The sequence below is a fragment of the Panicum virgatum genome, chromosome 9K (assembly GCF_016808335.1).
Source record: "Panicum virgatum strain AP13 chromosome 9K, P.virgatum_v5, whole genome shotgun sequence".
Lineage (NCBI taxonomy): Eukaryota > Viridiplantae > Streptophyta > Magnoliopsida > Poales > Poaceae > Panicum > Panicum virgatum.
Window position 1 is genome coordinate 58,100,015 of NC_053144.1, and position 12,341 is coordinate 58,112,355.

Genomic DNA, 12,341 nt, shown 5'->3' on the forward strand with positions numbered 1-12,341 from the left:
AGGATGAGTTTAGGAGTGTGCGGAGACGGAAGCGGCGACTACGGCACGGATGTGTTGACAGACTTGCCTCTTCTGTACCCGTTTTACCCTCGTGTGCTTTTGTACCTTGCACATTGACACATTGTGTATTGCAGTTTATGGTTGAAGTTGAAATAAAAAGTCTTAAAATACAGATTCTAGCACAGCGTTTGTGTGTCTTAGATTAGTTCTATTCTAGTGGGAATCTTATATTGATGTTTCCAAGAGAAACACACGTGCAAGAAAAAAAAATGGTGTTGAAAACTATCTCGGCAACCCATAATTTATGGTTTAGTTTCGTAGGCTCCAATTTTATGACTCATCGAAAATTGATACTATCTATACTCATATGGTTTCATCTAGATAAAATTGATTTATTATCTCTATTTTTAAGCTGGAGTATCATTTCACCAAGAAATTCTCTATATAGAATACTAACTAATTAACAAACATTAAATTCCATAAAACCTTCAATTGGTAGGTAGGCTAATTATCGTGAAAAGTATACTGTGCCAAAAATGAAAATTACTATAAAATACTATTCATTAGTTCCACATTCTAGATCTTTTTTTTTTAGAAAAACACATAATAGATCTTTTTGAATTCTATGAATATTTAAATTTTAGTATACATGCAGATATACATAAGTATCTAGATAGGAGTACAAAAATGGCCTACGATTTGAAGTACATCGTTAATATGGAAACCACTGTACAAATATGCAGTACAAAAATGTCTGAAGTAGCTATTGGGCCTCCGGACCAGGCCCAGAAAGGGCTAGGCTGGGCTTCTATTAACGTGGTGTATGCTACGGCCCGTCATGGTTTCGTTAACGCATCTCAACCGTGGATCAAACAACCACAAAGATTCAAATCCAATCTTAAGACACCCACATAAATCCAAGCGAAGCGACGCCGTTTATTATTTTACTAGCATTTGCGTTGGTAATATAAATTTCTGTGCTCTTTCACCCTGTGTACAAACGATATCGTGACCGAACGAGATATCGATTTGTCCCGATTCTGATTGGAATTGAGATTAATTTATTCGAATTTTGATTAGAATTCCAATTAATTTATTCAGATCCGATTAGAAATCCAATTAACAAATTGTATAATTATTGTTTCCTTTAGAAATTGTTGAGATTGAGATAGAGCTATAAAAAAAAATCCGGGCGACGGTTCGCTTCGCACCCGCAACCGCAAGCAACCCTACTAGGCTCTCGCTTTCCCAAAGCCGAACCCTTTCGGCCGCGCACGACCCCACCCACGTCTCAACTTTATAGCCGCCCCTCTCCCCAGTCCCCACCGCCGCGGCCGCCACGCCAGAGCAGGAACCGTAAGCAGGTGCGAGCGCAACCCCGAGCCCTACTGCCGCCGCCGCCGCCGCCGAACGCCATGGCCGAGCCAGCGGAGCACCGTCCGGCCGAGGAGGAGGAGGAGACCGCGGCGGCCGGCGAGGACGAGGACACCGGCGCCCAGGTCGCGCCCATCGTCAAGCTTGAGGAGGTCGCCGTCACCACCGGCGAGGAGGACGAGGACGTCCTACTCGACATGTGAGTCCTCCGCTGCCGATCTGACGCTCTGATTTCGCTTCGGTTCGATCCGATCCGATTTTGCTATGTTTTGATGTGACCCTCGGGTGCGGTTCCGCAGTAAGGCCAAGCTGTATCGATTCGATAAGGAGGGGAACCAATGGAAGGAGCGGGGTACGGGCACCGTCAAGCTGTTGAAGCACAAGGAGACCTCCAAGGTCCGCCTCGTCATGCGCCAGGCGAAGACACTCAAGATCTGCGCCAATCACCTTGGTAACCCCCCGTTTTTTTTTGTTGATTTTCGGTCGGATTTCGATCTGGGTGGAATGGGCCTGTGACTTTAGGGTTTTGTTTGTGTTTATGTGTGCGCAGTGGTGGCGACGACAAAGATGCAGGAGCACGCCGGGAGCGACAAGTCTTGCGTGTGGCACGCGCTGGACTTCGCCGATGGCGAGCTTAAGGAGGAAATGTTCGCGATCCGCTTTGGATCGGTCGAAAGTGAGCACTAAGAACCCCATCTAAACTCATTAACCCTCCTTACAGCAGTTTAACACCCTTTCTGTTCATATCTATCTAGCTACGCTGTTAACAGTGTGAAATTCTTGATGTTGGGGGGTTTTTCTACTAGTTGAACACTGGAGATTGTTGTTTTGTTTATTTATTTTATTTTTTTGTTAGAAGAGTTGAAAGACTACTGCCCTCTGTATCCATGTATCCTGTGATGACAAGTTTGTTGGATACTTGGTTGTGGTTCCAATGTTTTGTCAGTGGTTAATCCAATGGTCTGTCACCCTCCACTTGATTTTTCGAACATCCCAGATACATAATCAAGGTGTTCTAGGCTCTTCTGTCGTGATCATCCATAATCATGCACTCATGCGCAGTATTCATACGGCCATTGACATTGTTTCCTGTTTTCATGTCATGACATTGTTTTGCATTTGCCTGTAAACTCAAGCAACACACCACTTATAATAGATTCCTGTAAGGTCTAACTATTTCGGGGCAATCACAGGCTGTCCTTTGTATTTGAAGTGTTCTTCAACGTGGGAGGACATAATTACTTGTGCTCTAAGCAGAAGCTGTTTTTTTTCCCCACACGATATGGTATTGCTGTATCTATTTTCATTGTGGTTATGGCACAAACTTCCCTAAATTTATAGTGAACTACTACTTGTTTCTATTTTTTGTAAAACCTCCATGTCTTGACTGGTGATGTTGGCGTATTAATAAATAGCGAAAGTACCAAATCGGTAACGGTCTAAGGATGTTAAACCAGTTTTGTGGTCATCGTTTGACGTTGTATTGTTATGCATCAAGAATGACTGTCATTAATTGTGTGCTTCCACTAAGCTGCCTTGCCATTACTTGTTAGCTAATTACTTATTCATAGTTATGCATAATGAAAAACTGTCATTAATTTTGCACTTCCACTCAGCTGCTTTGCCGTTACTTGTTAGCTAATTACTTATTGGTAATGTGCCATTTTGGTACATTCATCACCTTTCGCAGCTCCGCCCATTGCTGTGTCAGCATGCACCTGGAATAATTGACAATGGACCAAATATACTGAAACTGATATTTTTTCATGTCTTACCTTGATATTGCTTCATGCATCACGGATTTTTTTCAGTGTGGGTGAATCCGAATTTTGTTATTCATAAGCAGCGGAATTAAAAAAGAGTATAGTTTTTCCACATCGTTCAAGGTTTAGTTATGAGGAATTATTCTACGGCCTAGAGCCCTAGATAGTTTCCTTCGGTAGTCTGGTTATGCTGCTGCGCCAAGGGCCAACATACTAGCCAGGATTAAAGCTAAAGGAGCAGCAGGGGGAAAGGCACTAAAGTTCTGAGCCATTACAGTATGAACAGCTATATATCTCATCTAATTGGCAAAAAAGTAAAAGAATTGAGCATGCAAGCTTCGCATATGAATTTCATTACTCAAGGCTTAAACAAATATCCTTATTTTTTGGTTTTGTACCAGGCTTTGTGGCCTTGCTGCTTACTCTTGTCATTCTATTTCAGACTGCAAGAAGTTCAAAGATACTGTGGAAGATATTGCTGAGAAGCAAGGAAAGAATGAGGAAAAAGAAAGCGAGGAGGCCTCCTCTGCCGCTGAATTGGTGGAGAAGTTAACAGTGACAGAGGCCAAAAAGGAGGAAGCTGCGGATAAAGAGGAAGCTCCTGCTGCAGATGATAAGAAGGATGTTAAGGAGTGAAGACGCCTGTTTTCGCCTCCTATGCGTTGGTGGGCATTTGTATACACTGAAACAAGTGTCAAACGACAGTCATTGCATTCATTTTGTTGTCAGGGTTCTTCCCTTCACAAATTTTCATTTATGTTTTCTTCAGGATGAATGTTTGTGTTAGGTGGAATCTGAGTTGTCAGTCATCTACTTGTCATTCGTGGTCGATACTGTTATTGGAGTCTCCAGTTTATCTTGGGATGGAGTGGCTAGGGTCAGCATGTTTGTACAATTATTTGGAGTTGCTTTTGGAATGGCCGCGGTTGGAGTTGTCCAAAGTCTGTCTTTTCGCTTCACCTATCTGCTTCATTTGCTGTTCTCAATGATATGAGATGCTTCAAATCAGAAAATAATGTGAGATGCTATACTCTGTCTTGCAGCTTTTTTTTTTTGGTTTTGTTGTTGTCGCGTGTGCTGCTGGACGAATTTATTCAATAGAAGACTGATGGACAGTATGAATGATTACTCTGTACGATATTGCAATACCCGTGGGTCAATCTCCACCTGCTATCTGGATACCGATACGGTGGGTTACATTGTCATGGTAGGTCGGGGCATGATGTCCCGATGATCTGCAGTAAATAACTAACGCCCCACGGGATGCGCATCGTCCGCATTGCCGGAACTGCATTCCCATGACAGGCAGGCAGGGGATGATCCCCTGCTGATTTGCTATAAAAACCCAACGCTGAAATCTCCCAGATCCATGGCATGCGTATCTTCAATGTTGTCGGGACGCGAATACGCGATGTACCCCATGGATCCCTGTCCCTGTGTATACCTCATACCTGTACTCGCGGCCGTGGTACCAGCAAACCGCCATGAAAGCCACCTCTTGTCCGGGGACAAGCGAGATTGGTTGTTTGGTGTACCGCAGATGTGCGATCCCCTCCATGGCTCCATGAATTGGTGTCGCACTCGAGCTCGGGTACGCATGTTCAGTGTGGATGTGTGATGCCGGCAGCAATTGACAGCGCCACAGGGGTGGCTGCCGCGGTCCGTGTCTAAGGCCAATATCAACGGAAGTTTCATAGAAATATTATAAGTATTAATTTTTATACTATAGTAGCAAATTTGCTTAGATGAAAGAGGAGAGAATAAAAAAAATTCATCGCCATAATACTTCTTTAGCTTAGCTACCAAATTTTCAATTTTATTAACTATATGATGACACTCCTCGTTTCCCACCGAAACTGACGGGGACAAGTCTGTTCGGCTGAGCTAAACACCAGCCAGCGCTGGCTGGAGCCTAGAGTGCGGGCACTGTAAGGACACTGTAGTAACACTGTGCGGAAAACGGTGCTGGCTTCCAGCCAACCGAACGACGCTTGAGAATGGCACGGGCCAACGGCGATTCAGATGCCTCCTTGCCTGCTGCTGCTTGTTTCTGCAATGGAATTTGGCTATTCACGTACGTGGGGTACGGACGGGCCCGATCTGAATAAAATTTTGGCGATTCACATACTGACGGGCCCTCTCTGTAGGCCCTGTTTGGGACTGCGTGGGCGATAAGCGCGAGCGGAATAAGCGCAACGCGGCCGCAAACTCGCTTCTGCGATTTTTTACCGCCCAGTTCAAATCCCGCGTTTCGCCTTCGCATGCGGCTGGAATAAGCGCGTTGGAAGCGAAGTGTTTGGCGGAATTTTTCTGCGTTTTTTTACAGAAAAGCACCGCAAACGTTGTCCCAAACAGACCCGTAATCGGAACAAAATATTTGCGCTGCAGGGATTTCAGGTGATCGCGCGCTGCTCTGCGTGCCTGCTGCTCTGTTTCCGTTGCCCTGCTGCTGCGTGGTACAGTGGTACTCCACTCTCCCAGTCAGCAAGTGTGGCTGCCCAGACAGTTATGGGAAGCGCCAAACGCGTGAATACTAATAAGTTACTAACGGTAACGGTAGCGCAGCGGGAAAATTCTGTCTGGCATCTTGCCAGTTCAGATCCAAGGCCACCGTATTTCCTCTGATGAGCTGCACCCTATCAGGCCACCATGGATTGAGTTTCGTGAATAAGCATGCTGTTTCCGTCTTCAGTCTTCCGCTCCAGAGAATCATTAGCCAACCCGGAGCTGGACGTGCTGAGATCTCTGCAATGGAAAACTGCCAAGTGAGTGGCACGAGAGGGAAGCAGCAGCAGCCGCGCGCGCCGCGCCGATCAACTAATCTTGGCCAACCTATTACCCGATCGGCAGCGATTTCGGTCAGAATCATCGAAGAACGCGTACGAAGCGGCACACGAAACTCATTGGCTGCTCGATTGGACACAAATTTGGATCGAATTGAATCGGCGAGGGGGACAAAGAGTACATGGTACCAGCACGGGTACAACGGCCAACGGCGGCCAGCCGAATCCTACTACCCCGAACCCGCATTTATGTCGACAACGGTGACTGCGACAGCCAGGACGGCCGCGGCCACAGCGGAGCCCGCCGCTGCCACTGCCGACGAGCACGACGTCATGATCGCGGCCGGCGGCGGCGGCGGGGGCTGAGCTTGGGGCGGCGGGCCTACCAGCTTTGCCATTTCCCGCGCTGCCGTCTGTTGCTGACGATGGCGCGGTTCTTGGCGCCTCGGAACTGGGAGGTGAGGCCCAGGTGTCGGCCGCACAGGTGGGCCCGGTGCCCCTCTCCGGCTCCTCCCAATCCCAGCTCGCGCGCGGCCAGTTTGAGGCGGCCAATTCGGCGACCCGCCCCTTGGCGCGCGCCATGACCTCGTGCTCGCTCTCGGGCTCCGCGTCGTCCCGCGCCTCGGAGTCCGAATCCGAGGGGGCCCAATCGAGGACCGCGCGAGGCGACGGGGATGGAAACGGCTCCGGCTCGCTGGCGCCGTCTCGAGGATCGTCCGCGGAGAGGAAGGGGTGGCGCAGCAGCTGCTCGCAGGTCCACCGCTGGCCGGCGTCGCGGCGGAGGCACTTGTCGAGGAAGTCCCGGCACGCGTCGGACAGGCACGCGGGGATCGCGGGGCGCTTCCCGCCGAACCCGACGAGGAGCAGCAGCTCGCCGACCTCGCAGGCGCCGCCGAGTTCCGACCACGGGCGCGCCCCCGTGAGCAGCTCCAGCGCCGTGCAGCCCAGGGACCAGACGTCGGACGCCGGCGTCGCCGCCCCGCCGCGCGCCACCTCGGGCGCCATCCACGCGGGCGTCCCGCGCGGGCCGCGCGGCGCCGCCTCGGACACCAGCCTCGCCGCGCCGAAATCGGCGAGCTTCGCGCCGCCGCCGGCCTCGCCGCGGCCGAGGAGCACATTCCGGCCCTTGACGTCCCCGTGCACCACGCCGGCCTCGCCGTGCAGGTACCGCAGCGCGGCGGCCACCCTCCTGAGCACGCCCCGCGCGCCGCGCTCGCCGAGCCCGCCCCGCCTCGCGGCGGCTTCCGCGGCGGTGCCGCCGGGCACCAGCTCCATGCGCAGGTCCCTCGTGGCGCCCGCCCCGCCGTCCCCGAGGTACGCCACGACGTACGGCGAGGCCAGCCGCCTCAGGATCCTTATCTCGCCCTCGAGGCACGCCAGCGCCGCCGCGGCGCCCGGTGCGGCTGCCGCGTCCACCGACTTCACCGCAAAGGCGCGGCCCGTGGCCCTGTCGACGGCCAGGTGCACCGCGCCGAACGCGCCCCTGCCGATGCATTTCCCGCGCAGCCACTCCGTGTCCATGGCGCGCGCGCGCGTGTTGGAGTAGAGAATAGTAGAGCAGAGCCGACCGAGTGCGAGGAAGACAGGGGAGGAAGGAGAGGTGTGGAGGAGTCAGTTGGCAACGGAAAGGAGTTGGAGCAGGTGGTGTGAGGAGTGCAAGGAACGGGGAGAGTGTGCCAGGGGCGCTTATATATTGTGGGGTTCCTGCGCTGGAATTTGTGTGGGCTAGGATTTCGGCCTCGGAAAATTATCCCCCCTCGTTTTTCTTTCTCGCTGGCCTGGCCAGGCCTCCCCGTCCTGGGATTTCAACTTGATTCGCATGCTGGGCGGACGGGATATTAAACTCGGCCCCCGAATATTTATGGGATATCATGGGGGGAATAAATCGCCGGGTCACGGTTTTGCGAGAGGAGGGCGGGGGGGGGGGGGGGGGGGGGGGGAGCCGTGCAAGTTGCGGGTGGCCGGGTGTTATCTTCGGGGTGCCGCTGCGTTGAGGCCACATGGTCAGGGATTTGAGTGACTTTGATGGGGTTCCCCCCTGGTTGATACTTGATGATAGTATATGGACGGATGGCATTTACGGATTTACCTGCAGCAAGGGTTAGTTATTGATTTCCTTTCCTCACCCGTGTGTGACTGTGACCATGGCATGCACAGTAGATTCGATTAACCGCAGTCTTTTCCTGTGTCGATCACCAACTGTTTGCCTGCCAATAACACGGCATACGATATTTGATCTGATTCCGCGCACTTTTTTTCGTTCCCCCTTTGATTGTAGTTTCAACTTCCAACTATAGTAGGAGTCGTCTCTGAAGTACTAGTAGATGTCAACGCCAACCGAAAGATGCTGAAAGCGGAAATCTTCTGAAAATCACGGGACGTCCTCGAGCACACTGCGGCGCCCTCCGCACGCATCAAAATACGCAATCCTGGATTCGGGTGTCCGCACAGCCACAGGAGCCGCGCGCCCGCGCTAGCATCCAAGAGGCCAGTGGGAGGGAGCGTTTGCCCCCACGGAAACATTTCCCGTTCCGTGACGCGTCCACATCATCGCTATCAACAGGATAAAACACATCTGCCCAACAAAAAAACAGGATAAAACACGTTTGCTGCCTCCGAGCGCGGCGAGCCACACCGCCAAAGCGCGAGCGCGGCGCGCCCAATTGGCTCCTCATCTCGTCGTCTGGGCCTCGCGCAGCCGCGCTTCTCCCGTCGTGCCGCCCAGCCGATGTGGCAGCTCGGCGGGGGGCCCGCGAGCGCGAGGCCGCGGTGACATGGTGCGGGGAGGCGCTCGTGGCGCAGGTGGTTCCGCCCGCCGCGCGCGGCGAGTGAGAGGCCGGCCGAAAAAGGAGCAGCCCGGCGAAAGCGGGGGGCCGCGCGGGCCCGGCGAAAGCGGGGGGCCGCGCGGGCCCGGCGAAGCAGTGGCCTGGACTGGGTGGCTCGCTGTCGCGGGCCGCGGGAGGGACCGCGCCGTGCCATTTATCGCGCCGGGGATCGCGATCGGCGGCGGCGTCCTCTCCTGTTCGCCCAGTGCCGCGGCCGCGGGCGGGGACGTGCGCGCCGGCGGGCCACACGAACGCAGAGGCCGCCGCCCTCGTCGACGTAGGCGCCGATCGCCCTGGGAATGGGTGGCGCTCGCGGGAAAAACGTGTGACCCGCGTCGCGGCCTTTCTTCCCTTTTCCCCCCACTTTGCATGTTTGGACGTGCGACGCCCGCGGGTCCGTGCCCCGGGGTTGTTCAGTTCGACGGCGCTGGTGGCACGTCCGGTCGTGGTTCGTGAAACGGACAATGTGTGCAGGACAGATTGTTGCTCCTTTTCTTTTTGAAAGTTGGTAGAGAGTAGGGCCCCGTTTAGTTGCGCTCAGTAAAGTTTTTGAAAAGACATTTTTTTATATTTGAAGTACTAAACATAAATTAATCACAAAATAAATTACAGAACTCGTCTGTAAATCGCGAGACGAATGTAATGAGCTTAATTAATCCGTCATTAGAGGTTGTTTACTGTAGCATTACTGTATCAATTTATCATCTGCTTACGGCCTAGTTAGGTTCATTATATTCGTCTCGCGATTTACAAGCAGCAGTCGCAATGTGTTTTTTATTTCGTCTAGATTTAAGTCTTCATGCAGGTGCCGGAATTTTTTTTTTGAATTTTGATTTTCGCAACTAAACGGGGCCTATATTATTTGCAGCTTCTCTAATCATGCGTTGTGAAAAGCGCAGACTCATAACTCGTTAGTCATTACTGGGTTGACCTTCTTTCTTCTACTAACCGTATTTTGTCCTCCCAAAAAAATTGAATAACAATAATTTGTGCAGTCAGTGACAATGATTGGAAGAAGGAACATTCTCTGTGTGGCAATGCAATCATAGGTGGGCACAATTCTGCCGATCCATTTTGTAACGTGGGACGGCCGCATTGGTACTCGCGATCATACATGAGTCGCCTTCTTGTGCCAATCCGCATAGCGTTGGTGTGCACACACTGGCACGATGCAAGCCGCGGTATGTGCCGGACACGAGGCCGGCGTCGCCTTATCCGCGGATCTCGAAGGTTCGGGCTGCGCTAGATAACGTCGAGTTATTACGGGCATATCCACCCGAAATGGATCCCAAACACCGGGGCTAAAGGATGCCGAGAGAGCCATCCATTTGCTCCACTTGCTGCCGGGGTTCTGTTGATGCGTGCGATCAACCTCCCCATGCTCATCGTGTAGGATAAGATCCGCCTTGATTCTCGTTGAATGGTGTGGCCGTCCAGCAAAAGCAGCACTGGATCGCCCGAGATTCAATCCCCCATCCATGCCACTTGCAACATGACTCCTACATGAGGGAGGGAGAACTACACTAGCTCTAACAATTTTCACTTCTTTTTATTAAAGAAACAAGTTCCATTTAGTCTCTCAGCTTTGTTGTCCTTGTACGCTATCGCGCGACCTACGCAGCAAGCTTGTCAGGCTAGATACCGTCCTAATTCGGGGGTGGTGCTTCCTTCCTGATAACGTGATCTACTCCCCCGTCTTGCTAGAAACTGGGAAAGGCACGGCCCCCACGAGCCGCAAACACTCCCCTGGTCAAGATCCTTTTCGGCAATCGGCATCGCTTTCTGGACGAGCTGCCTCCGTCCCAGGACAAGCCGGAGCCGCGAAAAGGCGCTCCATTAATTAGTACTAGTACTACTCCTGGCTAACCCAGGGCAGCCAGGCACAGCTGGTTTGATTAAAGAAACAGCCCTGGATCCCCCGGTGTCCGGGCAAGTGAAGCGCATGGCGCGCGCCCACGACGCCGGGGCAGGTTCTCAGCACGACCCCGACCGAGCCAGGATGCGGTGAACTGGACGCCGCGGTGGCCGGGGCCAGGCGGACCGCATGACGGCCGGTGCCAGCCAGTAGTCCTCTCCACGACGGAGGGGAGAGAATTTCACGGTCAGGTCAGATCCTTTTTCCCGGGAGTCGGCACGCACCCGGGGACCGGGACGCCCCCCCTGCGCGGCGCCCCGCACGCACGCGGGACGCGCCGCGCCGACCGCTCGGGACATGCCTGCCGGCGCGGTGCCGGAGCCGGACGGACGGACCGGCCGAGGAGCCCACCGTCCACGGCCCCCGTGAAACGCGAAAAACGTTAGTCCCCACGGCGTCGGCGTGAGGAGGAACGGGTGGACGAGGCCGGGGCGGCGTCAGGGGGTTCCGCCGCTGGTCCGGGTGGCTGGAGGTGTTGTCGCGGCGGGATGTCGTGGGATGGCGCGACACCGGCGGGCAGGGTAACGTGGGCGCGGGGTGGCGAGGCGGCCCGACACACCGGGCCATGGGTGCCGGCCGCGAGAGGAACCACCGGGGGCGGTGTCGCGAGGCAACGCGGTCACGCCATGCGTTCCCGCTGTGGTGGTGCCGTTGCGTTGCCCACCACGCCCGTCTCCATGGGCTCAGTCCCCGCGCCGGGCCTCTTGTCTCGCGCCGCCCAGTCTCTGTCGTGCCAGTTTTGGCGCCGGCGCGCCGGTGCTGGCCGGGCTGACCGGCGCCGGGGACGGCATGTGCCGCCGCAAACGCAACGCCACCGCGCGTCGTGGCGAATCGACCGGGGGCGTCGCCCGGACCACACAGTCACACACACGATCAGCTCCCCTTTGGGTGGATCGGAGCACCGGATTTTTTTAGTGGCTCCTGCACGGCTGGCTAGTGGCTACACATCCTGGCGTATAAAGGCGGATGCTGTCGTCACGTGCGCGGCTCGGGCTTAAGCTGAAAGCAAGATCCCTCTCGTGCCGTGTTTGGGGCCTCGGCGCTGCTGGCTGTGCTCCACCCATGTCCTGATCACGACGCGCAAACCGTCGCCATCAGCTTCGCCTAGCGCTGCGCAGAAAACGCATTAGCTTGTCGAGCGCTTTACCGAGTGCGACCCTTGGAGGAGGGAGGGAGGGCACGGTGGCTGTGAGGCTGTGACTAGGTGCTTCGTTGCTTTGCTTCCACACGGGCGTGTTTGGATGAATCCGCGATTTTTTTTCACAAAAAGACGAATGCATGCATGGAGTACTCAACAAAGTTTATTTGCGAAATTTTTTCACGGATGAGTGTAATTTTTCGAGACGAATCTAATGAGCCAAGTTCCACCATGATGGCTACAGTGATGCTACAGTAACTGCTACAACACCATGGTTGTGGAGGTGATTTTATAATTGAACTTCATTTAATACTTTTAATTAGTTGTCAAAGAGCTGAAAAATTTTCATGAAAACTTTTTCAGGGCCAACCAAACACGGCCAAGGTCACATGGCCGCACAGTTTTACCAAAGGCGCCGTGACCACAGGTCCACGACGCATCTGAAAATGGTATGCCGGCCTCTATGCAGTTTTGTTTTTCTTCACTTGACGGCTGACTGGCCTCGACTCCAACACGGTCCTGGTTTCGTCCGCAAACGTTGAA

General features: G+C 53.5%; 2 protein-coding genes across 3 annotated transcripts; one reads left to right on the forward strand and one right to left on the reverse strand.

The window, feature by feature from the left end:
* Window positions 1–1,205: 1,205 nt before the first annotated feature.
* Window positions 1,206–4,165, forward strand: LOC120652715 (ran-binding protein 1 homolog c-like). 2 transcript variants are annotated; one of them, XM_039930610.1, is made up of 5 exons: window positions 1,206–1,573; window positions 1,674–1,825; window positions 1,925–2,050; window positions 3,580–3,802; window positions 3,907–4,165. In XM_039930610.1, the coding sequence occupies exons 1-4, from the start codon at window positions 1,416–1,418 to the stop codon at window positions 3,771–3,773; spliced, it is 630 nt and encodes a 209-aa protein (XP_039786544.1). In that variant the 5' UTR covers window positions 1,206–1,415; the 3' UTR covers window positions 3,774–3,802; window positions 3,907–4,165. The 2 variants fall into 2 exon arrangements, with proteins under 2 accessions (XP_039786544.1, XP_039786543.1); XM_039930609.1 differs by having other exon boundaries at window positions 3,580–4,145.
* A 1,860-nt stretch (window positions 4,166–6,025) lies between these two features.
* On the reverse strand, window positions 6,026–7,728 carry LOC120652716 (mitogen-activated protein kinase kinase kinase 18-like). The gene has a single exon (XM_039930611.1). The coding sequence runs from the start codon at window positions 7,439–7,441 to the stop codon at window positions 6,038–6,040; it is 1,404 nt and encodes a 467-aa protein (XP_039786545.1). The 5' UTR covers window positions 7,442–7,728; the 3' UTR covers window positions 6,026–6,037.
* Between the last annotated feature and the right edge of the window lie 4,613 nt (window positions 7,729–12,341).

Coding starts and splice junctions, on each gene's coding strand:
- LOC120652716 (XM_039930611.1), bottom strand. CDS start 7,441: ATGGACACGGAGTGGCTGCGCGGGAAATGCATCGGCAGGGGCGCGTTC.
- LOC120652715 (XM_039930610.1), top strand. CDS start 1,416: ATGGCCGAGCCAGCGGAGCACCGTCCGGCCGAGGAGGAGGAGGAGACC. Junction 1,826..1,924: donor GATCTGCGCCAATCACCTTG/GTAACCCCCCGT, acceptor ATGTGTGCGCAG/TGGTGGCGACGACAAAGATG. Junction 2,051..3,579: donor CCGCTTTGGATCGGTCGAAA/GTGAGCACTAAG, acceptor ATTCTATTTCAG/ACTGCAAGAAGTTCAAAGAT.